Source organism: Bacillus rossius, chromosome 3 (genome assembly GCF_032445375.1).
Source record: "Bacillus rossius redtenbacheri isolate Brsri chromosome 3, Brsri_v3, whole genome shotgun sequence".
NCBI lineage: Eukaryota > Metazoa > Arthropoda > Insecta > Phasmatodea > Bacillidae > Bacillus > Bacillus rossius.
The window spans coordinates 48,661,952-48,681,121 of record NC_086332.1 but is presented as its reverse complement, the minus strand read 5'-3'; the positions used below and the strand labels follow the sequence as shown (position 1 = coordinate 48,681,121).

At 37.6% G+C, this 19,170-nt stretch overlaps 1 protein-coding gene and 1 long non-coding RNA gene across 6 annotated transcripts in view; both read right to left on the bottom strand.

Moving 5' to 3' along the window:
* LOC134530634 (EEF1A lysine methyltransferase 2) overlaps positions 1-19,162 on the bottom strand; it is a 64,296-nt gene extending 45,134 nt beyond the window's left edge. For 3 of the 5 annotated variants that reach the window (XM_063365647.1, XM_063365643.1, XM_063365646.1), the window contains exons 1-4: positions 18,923-19,007; positions 18,566-18,686; positions 18,139-18,237; positions 15,741-15,825 (exon numbers count right to left, since the gene is read on the bottom strand). In XM_063365647.1, coding sequence (XP_063221717.1) covers positions 15,741-15,825; positions 18,139-18,237; positions 18,566-18,669 — 288 coding nt within the window. In that variant the 5' untranslated portion in view covers positions 18,670-18,686; positions 18,923-19,007. Of the gene's footprint in view, positions 1-15,740; positions 15,826-18,138; positions 18,238-18,565; positions 18,687-18,922 lie in introns of all 5 variants that reach the window. The other 2 variants (XM_063365648.1, XM_063365644.1) reach the window with 2 other exon arrangements.
* On the bottom strand, positions 10,450-11,392 carry LOC134530638 (uncharacterized). Its single transcript, XR_010074848.1, has 2 exons — positions 11,165-11,392; positions 10,450-11,092 (listed from the first exon to the last, which is right to left on the bottom strand). It is a non-coding gene; the product is annotated as an uncharacterized LOC134530638 (long non-coding RNA).
* Positions 19,163-19,170: the final 8 nt, after the last annotated feature.

The following is a 19,170-nucleotide window of genomic DNA, read 5'->3' as shown; positions in this document are numbered from 1 at the left end:
CACATGGTCTGAAGGTCGGGTGGAAGCAGGCAATAAGATGCAAAATAAAACTCTGCTTTTATTTTGATTTGTAGTACATCTTAACCCATGTTTCTCTGGCTGGTTCAGAAAAGAAGAAAGCGAAAAAGACATACAAACAGCAGATGACCCATATTCATTAGACAATTTATTATCAGCTTGAAGTTCTTCCCACTTATGTAAAATTCTAGTCTTATATGTTGAAAAATATGGTGATAATATTTTAACATCATAACTTATTAACTTTTAATAAAAGTCATGCTTTTTTTGATAAAATTTCAAGAAGATAAAAAGAGCCAAATAATAATTTTTTGGGATCTTAATCAATTTCGTAATAGCCACAAAAACACTACTACACACAGCATAAACGTTCACAAAAAGCTACAAGAGAGCCAACACAAAAAAAAAAAAGGTACAAAGACATAAAAGCTAGAAACACTAAACAATACTAGACAGCAAAAAAAAAAAAAAAAAACCCAACAACAACAACATTACTGGACAACACTTAATATAGTTAATTACACATTTATTAGATAATGCTACTATATAATTGAACTAGGGTCGAGAATTAAGGGATAGTACCACTATTTTTAACACTTTGAGTGCTGGGCTTAATGATGGATTCCCTTCTAGAAAAACTGGCCATTTTAAGCCTTTTTTTTTATAATTTTTTGATAAAAAATTATTTTAATAATAATTGTGCACTAAACATTTTTTGAAAGTTTGTAACTTCTTCTACAAAACAAAATATATATGGGTACACATATTGAATTTTTTTATTTTTAGACACATGTCTGAATAGAACCTTTTTTAGAAAATATAAAAACTAAATTACAGTAATAATTTTCACTGTATTCACAATGTGTCTATTGAATTTCACTGTTATCCACTTCAAAATATTTCTTTAGTCACCTACAGAATTGTATTATATTAGTACATTATGATGTATAGTTTTTTCTTGAATGGTACAGAGAAAAACAAGGTTCAATACACATTGCAAGTTTGCACATACTACACTGCCATGTTGTGTCCTTGCGAATTGCTGTGCCAGTCCTTGATCTACCTGTTTCTGCGCACACTCTACACTTCTTTTGTTTCTTTTTCTGTCCTTCTTGAACTGGAATTTTCTCCAGAAAATGTTTCCCCGTGAGTCTAGCCAAACTAGCTCCAGAATGACTTGGCTCATCTTGTGGGTCCTCTTCGAACACAGCCAAGTCACTGGCAATCTACTTCATAAAAGATGTAATTGATAATTTTCTTGGTTTTACCTGGTTGTACATAATACACGCATTAGATATGCCAATAAGGATCATGTGAAATGCCAACTTCCTCCAGCATTTCACAGATCTGTGGTTGAAAGCTCCATATGACATGCGCTGATCTGAAAAGTCAACACCAAACTTCTTAGCATTGTAACTGACAACAGCAGCAGGTTTTATTTTCTCATTTCCCCTCCTGTCATTATATGTTATCATCTTAGCCTCATGTCGTGTGGTGAGCATGTACACATCTCTTTTATCCTTCCAACAAAGCACCATCAAGTTTCCTTTCCTACGAAAAATTTGCTCCCCTCTTTGTAAAGTTGGAGTACGAAGTGCACGAGGCATACCAAGCCAGTTTTTTTTAACAGTTCCGACCAGTCCTGTCTGCACTTTTTCTAGCTGCACAGCTAGGGAAGGGCTTGTGTAATACCGGTCAGTAAATAGAGTGTGACCTTTTCCTGCCAAGTCATCCAGTAGTCGCATGACAACATCGGTAACTACATTGTCTTTGCCACAAAACACATCGTAGTTCCAAACATACCCTGTCTTCGAGTCGGATAGCATGTGGGTTTTTGTGGCATGTATTGTTTGAAGTACAGCCTGCCTCTGTAGGCACACATTCCTTCATCTATTGTAATGTCTTCTGCAACTTCAAATGATGTTCTACATTTCTGACGCAATAGTTCAAGGAGTGGGCGCACTTTGTGCAAAGGATCAAACCCAGGTTTGCCTTTCTGTTGCATGTGCTCATTGTCATTCAAATGAAAATTTGCTAACAGTGATAAAAATCTATCCCTTGACATCAAATTAGGGCAAAAGTTGCAGGAAACCACTGGTGTAGTGCTCCAGTGGTCTTTCATATCAGGGTGTTCAGAAATGCTCATGTGAATAATTATAGCAAGAAACTTCTTTTCTTCTCCTAGAGATACAGGCTTCCAACTCGCTAATCTACTTTTGGGTGAGATTCGGTTGAGACGTTTTTTCTTGTTTATTTTTTGGCGAGCATACAAATTTGTTTGTTCATTCATATGCTTGATAATATCTGTATTTATAAAATGAGAAAAAAAAATCTAGTGGTGCACTGTGTTCATCCAAATCTGTTTCTGGCATAACTCCAGTTTCCCCTGAATACACATTTATGGAAGGCATCCTAACTATTTCCGTCCATCCATCTAGCGAATATGTTCATAATTTTCTGTTTTCTCTACTTCTGCTTCATACTTTGCTGCCTCTTGTAACTCTGCTACCAGGTCTCCTTTTCCATCTGTCACAAAGCCTGCCTGTTCTACCTCTGCTTTGCCCTCTGCTTTGTCCCAACACCTGGTACTGAACCACTTCTAATACTCTCAGGTTCACTTTCAGAATCGTTTTCTTCATCACTGTCTGTGGAAAATAGTAAAGTGAATTAGGATTTCCATGTAAAAAAGAAAAATTTCCTTATGATGAATTTCAATTACTATAGGACTTCATGCAAAATCACAAGCAAAATATGCATGTGCAAACAAATATTGCTTCTGTACCAAGAAATGTAAGATTCTATATTATAGTTATGATTTCTACTAAACCATAGCGCAGCAATGTTCATATATTTTTACTGTTGAAATTAGGAAAACTTATACATACATAAAATTTTTGAAACCATGCATTATACTTTTTATTATTTTCATTGCTATTCTTTTTAGTTTTCTATATACATTGATTGCACATATGCGCAGTCAATTGAAAACCCTATCAGGCCGATACATAAATATATCCTACCTGAATCTGTATAGTCTGAAGATAAAAAAAATTCTGGGTCCAGATCACTATCATCACATTCATTTCGCGAGTTACTTTCACTTGTATCACTTGACATTTTTGGTACCTTATTTATGTTTATTTACCACAATATTTATTTATTCATTCACACACAGAAATCCCTAATAAATGTAACACCTACTATCTTTGGGAATACTGAAGATAGGGAAGCCCCCTTGGACTTTTCAAACCCACAGATTACAGGTAGAGAAACAGGGAAATCCCCCAAAATAATTCCAACATATACATTGTACTGCAACATGTTTGTTTTGACAGTTTAATTATTTATTATTATTTACGATTTATTTTATTTTTGTTTGCTCTATGTATAATATTATTTATTTTCAGAAACGGCAATATTTGGTTATGTAGGTCTATGAAAAAGTGATTCTTTGGATTTTTACCGGACTATTTGAACGAGGTATTGTTGATACCCCTCTAAGGACTAATGGACTTGAAAACTGTAAACGGTAAAATTAACGCCGTAATTTTATAATGTAAATTATTATTCTAATATTTATTTATTTAAAATTTAAGTGAAATTTTGTTATCCGCGCAATTGTTGCGTTCGGAGTTTACGTTTTCGGTTAGAAATTAGGTAACTGAAACGGTCCTTTTGGCCAATCACGGGCCACCATTTAAAAGTGAGTCTTACTGGTTATTTTGAGGAAACTAGTAAGAAAGGGAGTTCTATAATGGCCAGCTGAATGAGCGGCAACTTCGTGACGTCGGCGATTTTAAATCCTGAAATTTAGCTATCTAGCATCAGGCATCCCGGATAGTGGATGATAATTATGAACCATTAGGGAGTTCAGAACATTTAAATAGGATTTATCTAAAAAGATAAATATTATAGGAGTGTTTAACGTGAGTAACAAAAGTGCCCAGATTTTTTTGTGCCCTAATCTTATGCACGAATCACGAAACTCCCGTTTTTACGTCACATCGTCGCCGAAACTTATTATAAACATTGATTTCACGAATTAAATTGACTTTATAGCTGATTTAAATAATACTTGGACATAAATTTTTACGAATTTACACATTAATTAACAGACTCAGTGGTCCTATAGATGAGAGGCTCTGAGCTCTACCGATGATTTTGAACCTAACTAGCCGAGGTAAATTGATTTAAGTTCCCTAAAAACATTAATTAAAAACTGTGTAGTGTCAACGAACCCGAATTAAGACTTTTGAATATTTAAATGTGCGCAACATAACTCCTGGTAATTGAACTTTTATTGAATTACTATGATGTCACCGTTAAGTTAGGTTGTTGTTTTGGATATGAATAATAATTAAATATATTAATAAGATTGAAATTTTGAAATAGTTTTACATTGGAATAAAATAATTCTATATTTATTTTTCAAAGTGTTGTGTTGTGTTATTTGTAATTTCACCTACTCTAGTGTGTATTTATGTATGTTCCAAATCAATCAAATAACACCTAACTGTGACTTACCTTATGTCAACATTACCAGTGAAGAGTCACACAATTTAAGAAATCTAATTTATTACACAGTTTTATTCAGCCCAACGTTTAAGTGTGTGTGTGGGGCCTATTTATTACAAAATAAAACTTCAAAAGTTCCCCCACATATTAATTTGGCACCCCAAGTGGGGCCTATACATATATCAACATAGCAAGTGTGTGCGTGAGGGAAAAGGGCTCGCACATATTTATTTGGAGCCCATACGGTGGGGCCGATTTTGAGGTTAAGGGACACCTCAACATTTTTTTTGTGTAAATTCAGTACCATCCAAGTACTGTGTGCAAGTGCACTATTTGTGTAAAATATTATCTGGTCAATTGTTCCATTGCACACCATTATGGCAGACGAACAAAACAAATACTTTCTTAGAGAAAGATCACGAAGTGTAGGAGAGGAGTATGCTACTGCACAAACCTCAAGCAGTGAGTCGAATCCTACATCATCTGCAGGGAATTCGCCTGTAGTCACCTGTGAGGAAAGGTTAGGGCGGCCCACATCTCCCCTAATCATGGAGCAGGAAAATATAAGTGACACAGTCATCCACACAGCTGCACCCCAGGACAGTACTCCCACAACACCACCAGTGACACTAGAGGCATTAATGCAGATTCTGCTGCAGAACAACACAGAAATGAAGCAGAGTAACACAATCCTTAGTGAGAAATTAGAACAAAACAACACCGTTCTCAGTGAGAAACTGGAGCAGAACAGTACTGCCATGGAGTTGAACAACTCTGTGCTCACTGCAAAGTTAGATGAGGCCAGTAATAGCATAAAGAATCTTGAACACAGCATCGAGGTCGGACTCTTACAACAACACGAGGAGATTCAGCAGATAGCCGAACAGGTCTCCCAATACAATAGCAGGGTTGATGGGTTGGAATCCCACGTCACGTCCCTGAGGAACATGATGGCCAACGAGCATCGAGGGCAGGCCAATGCCAGGGAAGAGGTGCGTGAGCACATCCAACACCTAGAGAGCAGGCTCAGCGATATTGAGGTGGCCACAGCTACACTGAGGGACAGGTTTGAAAATCTGTCTGTTCAACCAAGTCCTACAGCTGAATCAGCTGGTAGTATGGGCCAGGCCCAGGCAAGCGAGTGCCATGGACCCGCTGTTCCCACACTGCCCACAACAAGCAAGCAACAGGGCGGCACCGAGTGCTACACTGAGCACCTGCCCCAGGAACAGCCACACGTGACCCCCATCACTCATCGACCAAGTAGCAGGACGTTTGCAAACACGTCGAGTATGGACCCTGCTACTCTGATCCACCACCCGGCCAAGCATTGGGCAGAGGCCATGCCCACGTTTTCAGGAAGGGTTACCGAGAACCCTATACGGTTCCTGAAGCGCTTTGAGGAATATGCGGCCACGTTCAATCTCAGCGAGGCTGAGGTACTAAAGTGCCTCAACAGTGCTTTGAAAGGGCAGGCTTTCTACTGGTGGGAAATGCTGAGTGCAACCACCAGTAGCTACAACCACTTCCAAGCCATGTTCCGCCAGCAGTATTGGAGTCTGCGCATTCAGAGCAATCTGCGTGCCCAGCTCCATACTGAGAGGTATGACCCCAGGAAGGGCACAATGCTGGAGGCCCACCTCTCAACAATGTTTGAGAAAACTAGATACCTCGACTTGCCCATGACGGACGAGGAGTTCGTAGCGGCAATACTCACTCAGTTGCCGCTGCGCTACCAAAAGCAGTTGTCCGGCCTGACGTACCGAGACATCACAGAGTTCAGGGAGAGGCTCCTGAACTACGACAAACTGGAGAAAATGGACAGGACGCCAGCACCTAAGGAGGACCACGAGAGGGTACCCCAGCAGAACCGCCAGCCACCCCTGAATAACTACTGGCAAAACAGGGACAACAAGCCAAGGGACAACCGTCAGGCAGCTGTCCACACTAAGACGTGGCAACCTAAGGGCAGAGAGCAAAGCTCATATGGCCGGTATGCTATGAGCCAACGCAAGGGCCCTTACAACAAGAGGAGGACCTGGTGGTCAAACACGAGGAACTACCATAGTGATGAAGAGATGTACCAGCGCAAGAGGAAGGACGACCGCAACGACAACCGCCGCCGCTCCTACTCGCCTGAAGCACGGCCTCCCAGGGAGTCCCGTGACCGACGCCCAAGATCCTCGTCTGAAGACGAGAGAGAGTACGCGAGGAAGTACCGCAAGACGGAAGAACCTCGATACCAGGGCCGGCACGAAGAAACCCGAATGCCACCCCACCATTATTCCCCCCAGACGACAGAGAATCATGGCGGCAATGCCCATAATAGCCAGTTCTCTGGAAACAAACGCTACCAGAACGCAACGTTTCCGCCACCATTCCAGGCGCAGCATCCAGGACATCAAGCTGCCTACTACCAGAGAGGGGAAGTGAACCCGGTAGCAGCCGAGTTCAAGGCTGCAGTGTCCAGCGTCGCAGGACCCAGTAATTGGAACCACAACGAACAACAACAACGTGTTCCAGGTGGACGTGCCAACCAGGGCACGTTAAACTAGAACGGGTTTCAGTTGGATCGCCCCGAACAGAAACCCACTATTCAGGCTCAGGGGTACAAAACTAAAAAAAAAAAAAAAAAAACTCCAGTATCTAGTGGCACCAGTATCCACAGAGATATTCAAAATCAATCCTAAACTCCGAGATATCCTGAAGGATATAAAATGTAAACAACAAGCAGATGAGTACTGCAAAAACACCATCAACCAGCTGCAGAAGCAGTCAGCTGATAGTAAAATTCACCAGCATTTCTGTTTGTCAGCAGAAAATGTTTTGTTTGCCCAGTCAAGGAAGAGAGGCATTTTCGAAGATCACTGGAAACCAGTGATACCAGCTGATTTGAGGCAACCAATCACCTGGGAACTACATGTAGCCTTGGGACATGTAGGGAGCAAGAAGCTCATTGAAGCATTAAAAAGGCAAGTGTATTGGCCTAACATGTCACGCTATGTAAGTAAGGTCACAAGTGCCTGTGACCTATGTCAGAAGGTGAAACCACCTGGACAACACCTGCATGGAGAGTTGCAGCCAATCATTCCAACAGCACCATTGGAATTATTATCAGTTGATTTATTTGGCCCCCTACCACAGTCAAAGGGAGGTGTTAAGTATGTTTTTGTGATGCAAGATGTTTTCACAAAATTCACAAAATTATATGCAATTGTGAACCCAACTGCAAAAGCAGTTATGCAAAAATTAAAAACTTTCGTTGAAGAAATTGGTTTACCTAAAGTGGTATTGTCAGACAGAGGTACCCAGTTTACCAGTGATTTGTGGCAAACAGGAGTCAGAAAATTAGGTACAATACCTACAACCATCAGTGTACGACATCCACAAAGTAACCCTGTGGAGAGACTCATGAAGTCAATAGGGAGTCTTTTACGTACGCTATGCCATAACTCGCAGCAATCATGGCGAGATAAGTTGCCATATGTAGAGTGCATTATTAACCATACTGTACATGGTTCTATTGGAGTTACCCCTGGAGAAGCCATGAGCCTGAATAGATCGGTGGCGATCAACCCGAAATATTTACCCCGATGTGAACAAACCCCCAATGAAGAGGAAAAACTACCTACAGGAGAAGAGGTAGAAGCTCTAGTGAAGAGGAAGTTGACAGCAGAAGCTGACATCAGACGCAAGAGGAAACCAGCATCAAAATTAGCAAAATTTAAAATTGGAGACCAGGTACTGAAGAAAACAACTCCAGTAAGCAAGGCCTGGGAACATGTAACCAAGAAATTGTTTTTGTTATTTGAAGGTCCTTATTGAACTGTACAGAGGAGTAAGTGTATGTCACAGTGATTATGTGATCTAGTAAGCCATGTGAGGCGTAGTGCAGCCACTGTAATTTGTAATGTTAAGCGGAGATGTAATTCCCGCTTGTTTCTGTGTAAAGGTGAAGTGAAATGCCACCTATGCAGATATTTACCCTGTGGTTATGCGGAAGTGTAATTCCCGCTATATTGCTGTATTTGAGGTGAAGTGAAATGCCACCCATACAGATGTTATTGTAGCCTGTGAAGCTACCAGTGTACAATGTGTATTGTATTTATGTATCAGTTGGCTTGCACAATTCCTCGTATGAGTATGAACTCAAATGTCACAAAGACAGATATATACAACATTAGACTAGCCTATACCTATGTGAAGCTGTATGTACTGTGTACTAACAAACGAGAAGAAATTAAGCTTATTTAGTGTCGATGTAACTAGGTGGTATGATACCCCATCCTGCTGTGTAAACATAGGTAAACACTGGCATGCAAAGCATCTCTAAAAGCACATAACACTTTGCAACTACGAGCAGAATAATATAATGCAGGTTACCTTGATTTATTGATGATGCTGAGTAATCCAATAGGCGTAGTTATGTTGATGATGAAAAATAGAAGATCACTAAATTTTCTAATATTTATAGAAGAACTCACTAAAATTTTAAAACTTCACTTTTTTATTACCATTTCTGGGATGAATTTAGGGAAAAGAATGATCTTTAGGATTGCATTCTACCCAGAATGCAGATTAGTAAAGTATGCACCCATTTCGCATACAAATCCAATCAGATTTTTAAGAAAATATTTAGTTTATTAAACTTTGGATGTCAAGGTATTGAAATTTTATGAAATGAAAACACGAAAATTTGAAATCGATGATTTTTGAGGATTTATTGGGAGAAGCCCCTATAGAAGAAAATTACGTCGTCTCAACACTATTCACTCGCAGCACTGTCATAGTTGCTTGAGTAGTATTCTTCGAATGATGTGAAGAATGGCGAAGAATGTGGATCTGAAAAACTCAGGATCTAAGCCCTTTGTCGCGAGAAGTGAAGGTACTCCGGCAAACAAGTGTCCACAAGCAACTTCGCCTAACAGAAGTTATAAAATTGAAAAAGCAAGAAAATTTTCTTAAAAGGAAATAAAAAAAATATTGAACATGTGATACCATATGTTAAAAGCTATCCTGATACAGCATGTTTGTAAAACAGCTGATTGGTAAAAGGAACCTTAGCTACACTGAAGCCAGGAGCCTCAGTAGATTACAAGACTCATGTTACTGATAGTAACCAAGATGAGATGAAATGTGAACACTTATTCAACCCAGCGAGACCGCTACGGGATGAAAACAAGTAATGTAAGATGAGAAGAGGAAGATAAAACCTCTACAGTTGTTGATCTGAGCACAGCAGACTGAAATTAAAAAGTTACTAAGTTGGTAATTGTGTAAACCAACGACTTCTCTGTATAGGAGAAGAAAATGGAAACAATGTGTAAAGACATTATGAAATTTTGATTGTACAACCTGTGAACATAATGAGATGTAAATGTTATGATATGTAAATGTTATTATATATATAGTTATATGTAAATGTTATGTTTTATGATCAATTGCTAATATGTACCATGTAAACATAATAATGAACTATTAATTGCTAATATGTACATGATCTGATATATATTCTTTAATGGAATGTTAACAATTGTTATGAAATGCAAATGTAAATAGCAAGCTAAATATGCTATAGTTAAATGCAAATATTTTTAATAATGAAATGTAAACATGTGAGTTACAAACATTGATTAATGAATATAAATTATGTTAGCTATCAATATGTTATAATGAAAAGCAAAACGTGTGATGTTTAATATTCAGTAATGATATGTATAATGAAATGTTTTGGTGAAATGTATGAAATCTCATGAAATGAGAATACAAACAAGCAAATGCACTGTGATGCATATTAATCAAGTACGAACTAACAATGTGATATGTTAGTAGCAAGCAAAGTACTAATATTGAATTTATTGGTTATTGATAACCATGCATTGTTATGCAAGAAGTGAGATTTAATAATTAATGGTATTTATTTTTTTTTTTTTCTCTAACAATGATGTTAATAATGAGAATGTTATATGTTAAGCTAGGAATTTTAAGGTTAATTTAAGATATTTTTGTTTTAACGGTGACGTCATAGTGTTCCGCGACAAGTACACAAGTTGTATTGCCTGCAGACACTTGTATTTGCAAGAGTACAAGTACGCACATAGTGATTAAGTTATCGATTAAGACCCGGACACCTATACTTAAGTCAGGTGCGAAGGTTACACCAGAGTGAGCTAGACGTAGTGCGGTTCGCAACGATTGTGTACCTAACAGTGATGGGAATAGACGAGTGCTTCCTTGTGGGAAGTGGTGACCTCGCCCCACGCAATCAGCACCGCAAACGCCACGACGCCGTCTCGCGCGTAGTCGTGAGGCAGGGCGGCTGGACGCCGCCACATCAGCAGTTGATGACGTCAGCTGCAGTGCCAGATGCCGTGCTGTCTGGTACAGCATCATCGCCCCACGCCAGACCCCGTCGACGCGTGGTGAACCAGGCCAGGTTTGTTGGTCGTTTTGAGGACAGGCGCCGTCTCGACGCCGCTGTCCGCTGCAGGAAGGAGGAGTCGCAGCAAGGATGCAGTCATCACCGCAGGTGGACGTTGACCCACTGCCGTGACGTGACCTGGAGAACGTCCTATTGTTGACTCACGTGTACATTGCACCCCTTCGAATCCCTTTAGTGAATCATACTCACAGTAAGTAAGTCCTCCCGAGTCCTTCTCAACAGGAGCGGCTCAAGGCAGAATCAGTCGGAGAGCAGCAGCAGTTCCAGCCTTCGAAGATTTTGCACTGCAAAATCCGTGAACTTCTTCGCGCAGGTCTGTTAGCAGCGACGACCCGATAAAAAGTGTTTAAAAAGGCACGATTTTCAGGCACGCAACGGTAAAAAACGAATCGAGGAGGAGAGGTAGTCTCTCTCAAGTTGTTTTTTTTTGTTTGTCGTTTGGTGCGCGCGTTGCTAGGCAACGAAGAGTGTTGTGTATTGTGCGACGGAGAAAGGGAAGTGCCAATCACATTGCACCGTTTTGAACAGGTCAAAGAGCACTGTTCAATGTAATTGACAAGGGCGGCAAAATCTGTACTGCAACATGTTTGTTTTGACAGTTTAATTATTTATTATTATTTACGATTTATTTTATTTTTGTTTGCTCTATGTATAATATTATTTATTTTCAGAAACGGCAATATTTGGTTATGTAGGTCTATGAAAAAGTGATTCTTTGGATTTTTACCGGACTATTTGAACGAGGTATTGTTGATACCCCTCTAAGGACTAATGGACTTGAAAACTGTAAACGGTAAAATTAACGCCGTAATTTTATAATGTAAATTATTATTCTAATATTTATTTATTTAAAATTTAAGTGAAATTTTGTTATCCGCGCAATTGTTGCGTTCGGAGTTTACGTTTTCGGTTAGAAATTAGGTAACTGAAACGGTCCTTTTGGCCAATCACGGGCCACCATTTAAAAGTGAGTCTTACTGGTTATTTTGAGGAAACTAGTAAGAAAGGGAGTTCTATAATGGCCAGCTGAATGAGCGGCAACTTCGTGACGTCGGCGATTTTAAATCCTGAAATTTAGCTATCTAGCATCAGGCATCCCGGATAGTGGATGATAATTATGAACCATTAGGGAGTTCAGAACATTTAAATAGGATTTATCTAAAAAGATAAATATTATAGGAGTGTTTAACGTGAGTAACAAAAGTGCCCAGATTTTTTTGTGCCCTAATCTTATGCACGAATCACGAAACTCCCGTTTTTACGTCACATCGTCGCCGAAACTTATTATAAACATTGATTTCACGAATTAAATTGACTTTATAGCTGATTTAAATAATACTTGGACATAAATTTTTACGAATTTACACATTAATTAACAGACTCAGTGGTCCTATAGATGAGAGGCTCTGAGCTCTACCGATGATTTTGAACCTAACTAGCCGAGGTAAATTGATTTAAGTTCCCTAAAAACATTAATTAAAAACTGTGTAGTGTCAACGAACCCGAATTAAGACTTTTGAATATTTAAATGTGCGCAACATAACTCCTGGTAATTGAACTTTTATTGAATTACTATGATGTCACCGTTAAGTTAGGTTGTTGTTTTGGATATGAATAATAATTAAATATATTAATAAGATTGAAATTTTGAAATAGTTTTACATTGGAATAAAATAATTCTATATTTATTTTTCAAAGTGTTGTGTTGTGTTATTTGTAATTTCACCTACTCTAGTGTGTATTTATGTATGTTCCAAATCAATCAAATAACACCTAACTGTGACTTACCTTATGTCAACATTACCAGTGAAGAGTCACACAATTTAAGAAATCTAATTTATTACACAGTTTTATTCAGCCCAACGTTTAAGTGTGTGTGTGGGGCCTATTTATTACAAAATAAAACTTCAAAAGTTCCCCCACAACATGTTAGTGCTTATAAATACAAAAGATGCTACATTCAAAATAATAAAAAAAAAAAAGTCCTTAGATAGTAATATTCAAAATTTAAAAAAAAGTTTTGAATTTTTCCTTCTCTCATATCAAAAACAATCCTTACAAACATAAGGGCCTACTATCAGAAAACTGTACCGTTTATTTGTGTACAGCACTAAACTATTGTGTATGTGAAAGCCAGTATGTATAGTACGCAAAGCTGTAACAAATGTGTTTATTTCATCAACGTCGTGACGTACTAGTACGTCCGTCTCATTTCTCAAAAGAAATCGAAGGACGTAAAATTACGTCCATAGCACTCAAAGTGTTAAAGTTTTTTTTATTATTTAATGAGAAAAGAAAGTTGTTATACTTAGTAAAGATTGCAGGCTTTCGCGGCCATTGTCTGGAGTTGATTGGTTTCTGGGTTGTAACCACCTCATAGGCGAAGATATCACAGACATTTTGGTTAATGTTGCCGTCACCATCATCAGGTTGCAGTTACCTAAGAATTATTTCCAGTATTAAATGAAAGAAAGAAACGCCGTTAGCTGTGTGATGGGGTTGCTGCCTCGCCCTTTTGGCTGTAACACTGGGTGTCTATGACTTGGAGTAGGTAACTGCTGCCTGATGATGGTGACTGAAACGTCAACCGAAACGTCGGTAATATCATCGCCTTTGATGCAGCTATAACCCAGAAGCCAAGAGTGTCCAGCTGTTATACTAGTTGACTTTTTGATGATACTATATAAATTTTTTTAGTATTGTTTAATGTACTCAATAAAGGCTGGTAACGACTGTTGAAAGAGGGTTTTTCAGAAGACAATTACATTTTACCTTTTTTTTAGCAGTTTCTTACAAATAGTGCATCTAATATATGTATCTATTTTTGATGACATGGAGCCAATAATGGAGTGTAAATTAAAATTATTATAAAAGTTTTTATTTTAACTTACAATTTTTTGTTAATTTGTTTTCGACTTTATCTAGTTTATCACTGCCAGTTTTGCTAATGATAGAGCCATATTATAATTTATATCTAAGGTTATATAAAAACAGAGAATGGAATCTAATTTAGATGCATTAAATGTAATACATTTAATGAGAGACAGAGTTCTATTCACTTGTGATATTGTCACATTCCAGAAATTTCTCGGTGTGGCCGGGTTCAGATTTCTGTCTTTCATGGTGCGAGCTGTGGGCGGGCCGCTGCGCCCGTGCGAGAAGCAGCCTCGTTTTGTCAGCGATCCGCCAGCGGCGTGTCCTCGCTGCACATTCCTCATGAGTCGCGCGGGTCATCGGCCCTCGCGAAGCGGTGGTCTGCTGGCGTAACTGGGTCGTAGCGCGGTGCTCGTTCAGCGGGCTCGGGCCCTGATTGAGAGATTTGGGGGCGGCGGCCGAGATTCTCTGGAAACATCGGCGGGCCAGGACTCTCTGGAAACATCGGCGAGCCGAGGTTCTCTGGAAGGGTCGGCGGGGCCAAGAGGTTTTATAAGCAGCCGCTGGAGGTTGCTCGGGGCTCACTCAGGGGGAAGCTATGCTTCTCTCCTGTGGTAATGAGAGTCGGTTAGGGATGTTAGGCTCTTTGAGGATGAGGCTATTCCCGCGGAACAAGCAATACGTTCGTGGTTGGGGTCGCGGAAGTAATGTTTAAGTTAACTGTTAAGACTTAGAATGAGTTTTAACGACGTAGAAGATTTTGATACTCTCTAGCTGCTCGTTGATCAAAGTGTTTGTAAATCATGATCCCCTTTTAGTTCATTCAAGTTAAAGTACTTAATTATAAAGCAACTAATAAGATTGATTTTCAGATTGTCCTAAATTTTATTTATTAAGTTTAAATGTAAAATTTAATACTTCATGATTGTCACTCATTGACTAGCAACATTTTGTATGAGTTTAAGGTCTCGTGTAATAAACGTACTTTCTTTAGAACTAAGTTTTAACTCATTTAAAGTAATTCCTTCTCTCTCCAGACCTCCTGTACAGGGAGCGGAGCCTATTATTTTAAGATCCCGGGTGTGAATAGTTTTGATTACAAAGTACCTTTAACTGCCAAGCTAGTCATTTTATGAGGGCCTCCCCCCCCCCCCCCCCCCAGAGTAATAGATTTGTTATTGTTTTGATTAATCATCAACACCAGAGTTTCATTTGGTTTAGGTTCCGGGTATGACCCATGTTACAATATTGATTGAATATGATAATGGAAGAATAATTTAGAATCAAGGATATCTAAATCTCTAACATTTTGGATTTCTTAATAGATTGATTTAAAAGATTCTTACCAAAATTAATGGTATGGTATTTTCTAGCATATGTTATGGTGGTGGTTTTATTAAAGTTCAGTTTGACCAAGTTTGAGTTACACCATCTAACAGCAATAAAATATCTCTGGAGTCATGCAAACAGAAAACCAGCAGAGTGGGTTAGATCTTTAATTACATTATTTATGAATACTATATTAAAAATAAGGGGCAAAAGAGTCCCACCTTGTGGAACACCAGAGCTGGCAACATTTCCAGAGGATTTGAATCTATTTATCGAAACAAAGAAATTTCTATCATGACAACTTGGAGACCAATTCAGGTATTTATCCGTTAACCCTATTTTAGATAGTTATTAATTAAGATGCTATGATTTACAGTGTCAAAGACTTTTGCTAGATCAAAATAGTAAGCATCTACCTGACCATGTGTTATTACTTAAGAATAAACTGTATTTAAAAATGTTAGTATAGTTAGAAATAATACACTAGCAACACACAACTACACAGGCGTTTTACCTGCCTCTTACACTGAAACTTACATTAGGCAGGCACTGTCCTCCTTACCAGATCTATCAACTGCATGCCATTCCCGCTGCCAAGGTCTACTACAGGCGCGTCCTTGCGCACCAACTCACACGAGGCTAGCCACCTGCGGATCAAGCTTTCAGTCACCATCTTTTATTTTCTTCAAAGTACAAGTTCAACACATTATTATTTTTATTTTTTCTTCAGAAAACGTCCATAAATTTTATCTATAAACCCCATTAGGTTAGTTATGTATCTAATTAATAGAGACAAGATTATTTTTTGTGAACTCTGTTTATTCATTAAGCTAGCACATTTTTCAACAAATATGACACTTAAATGTTAAATGACACTAACTTCATCAAAACAGTGTCATTTTGACTAACATATGATGCACTTTTACATTATAATTATTTGTAATAAGCATGTCTAACAATAAAAATAAAACAGCAACAGCAACAGTGTTTTTGAAAAATGTACTAATGTGTGACTTAAAAATTATGTAGTTATTAATAACAGTTGAAATAACATAAGAAGTAAAAAATTTTTCCAATGTACATAATATGTATACACATTTTGGTACAAATTCCATGCTAAATCATTTAAATTCATTGAAATTAATATTTTAAAATATTAAGTATTTTAAATTTTAATTGAGTTTTGATTAAATATGCTAATAAATTTAAATATATTTAATTGTATTTCAGTGCTTTATGGTGCATTAACGTTCATTTAAGTGTTATATGAGTGTATTTTGTTATATCAGTTTTATCGCAACTTAACATATAATCTTGTTCCTACTAATTAAGTCTACAAACTAACTAATTATAGCCAACTATTGCACAATGTAAACAAATATGGCAAATATTGCTGGCTACAAGAAAAAATCTTTCCACTGCCATTAAATACGAGGCTTGTGGGTAGCACAAAGCCTGTTAAATACCAAAGTGACCTCAGCAGAACAACTGAAAAGGACTCATATTAAGCATCTTGAGTCATATGCCAACATCCCATCCCCCCCCCCCCCCCCCCAAGTGCATAGGGCAAGGCAGTTCCTCACAACGATGGGTTCAAATCACTACAGAGTTTAAATCTACAAACTTAGGAACTATCAATCTTTTTATTAAAAATATTATTTGCAATAACAGTTTTTCACATTTGACATACATCTTTTGTTTAACCTCATGCACATATTAAGTTCAAGTCATTTATGAAAATTTTCTCATTAAAATGACCCCACCTCCTTTTTCCGTCCTACGGAGTACAGTTACTAAATAAAAAACCAATAGCAATAAAAAAACACATTCAAAAAATAAAACTAAATCTATAATAAATAATCCCTTTAGACAGTAAAAATTAAACTGTGGAGATAAAAAGTAAATAATTGAGCATATATAAAGCTGTGGGTGCAATTTGGCCTTATTCAATATCAGTAAGCATGATTCATTGGCGATAATAAATTCCTCAATATGTTAATGCTGGCAATAAGTTAAGCTGGATGAACTACAGTTGACCGACAAATCTGCTCAACACTTTGTAAACTGGACACCAAAGTTCGGCAGATGCACTTCTTGAGAGGAACTAACACTAGCCTGACAATTCCTTTCATACATCGGGCTACGTGTTTCATGTACCAAAAGTAAAAATGTCTTTTATACATGCTATCGCACGAAACAAGTCGGAACTTCGCGCCTCCGTACTGCTAAAAAAATCCCTGTCAATGGTTGACGCTTGGGTTTGGATTCACAGTACGGACTCACGTAAACTTTTTTAAAGTTATTATTTACGTTACATTGCGTTACAATATCAAAATCAAAAATATACACCTTATGTATGGAAAACCACAGGATAGGCAACGCAATTAAAACAAAACACGGCTAATGTTGCTTCACTGCATAGGCTATCAAATGTGAACTACAAATGGCAATTTCTCAGAAACCAGTAGGAATTAAGAAACACGGTTTACAGGGTAAATAGAGGAATGTATTTACTAGAAACATTAAAATTTCATTATAATTGCAATATAAGTGTTAATATTAACTACTTTGAGTATTATCATAATACCTATATTGACTAAAGGTCTTGTAAACAAACACAAAGACCCACATTGGAAAACAATAAATGGTAGTGGCAGTATCAATGCACAGGTATTGTAATGTAACTTATAAAACTGGTGTTTTTCAAAAACCTGTCAGAATTTAGAAACACTGTTTTCAGGGTAAATAGAGGAATTTCTTTAATATGCAAAAAAATTATTCTTGGAATTTAATAGATTATTTATGGAAAAGCTGCGACCTAAGAAAATTACCCAATAAACAAAATTCTAGCACATTTGTAGCTTACCAAGGAAAAAAAAATAATCATATCTTACCTAATATCACTTTTACCAAACATATAAAATTACAATTGCATTAGATGAGAATAACTAAGCACCTACCTGGCCACACGTAAGCTAGTGTCTTCTCCGAACCAGACTTCGCCAACATCCCCATGGTCAAAGAAGTTTTCCATTTCTGTGCTGTACGTGTCATCCCAGCTGCAAACACAACAGCAAGCCCGGAGATGAATTAGTAAAGTTCAGTGATATGCTCTCCAATGAAAGTTCTACAACACACATTTTCCAAACAGAATATAATCCCCAGCAATAGGTATGTAGGATATTTTATTTTCAACGCTTTTGGTTAAAGAGGTTTGTTTCATTTCAGGTCATTACTTTATATTAAGTTAAACACTATAGATAACAAGTTCACAGTCAATGTTATTAGCAAACTGCATAATTTAGACTGTTTCAAAATAACTCCTTGAATGACCCTATAGTTCAAAGGGTGTTTGAATAAGTGTATCTCAAAGGATCAGTTACTCACGTTCTTTCATACATCCTCATGGCTTTGAGAGGTTTGTGGTGCTGTTTTACTAAAAATGTATCTCTCGATAGTCTGCTGATTCGCCAATTGCTGCCGACATCCATTTAATATTCACCTAGTTCTGTCAGAAGATTAATCGGTATAAAAACTTAAAATTGCTTGAAAATAAATTGTGAAAAATTTGTTAACACAAATGTTTGCGAAAAAAATATTCCCCCTACTTTAATTCTATCCAATACAAATCATATTTAATAATCAGTACCGTATAGTGAAATTGACCCAATCATTATTTTTAAGCAACAATTGTTAGCCATAGTTTTAATTTCTTTCTTTCCAGTATTCTCCGTTTACACTTACTATTCCCGTGTTCCTAATGACGAAGGCCGTAGATCACTTCCACCTAAATTACACATTTTCTTTCAAAAGAGGTGTTATGATGTTTGATGCCGTCTCATCACTTTAAACACGTGTCTTTCCTGATGACGCACAATAACAAATACAATTACAATATAATGTAAACAATTCAGAACACATGAAAAAATGAATAAATATTCGTCGGTAGGAGCGCTGCTTCGTTACGGAAATTTGTCTGTGACCAGTGTGAT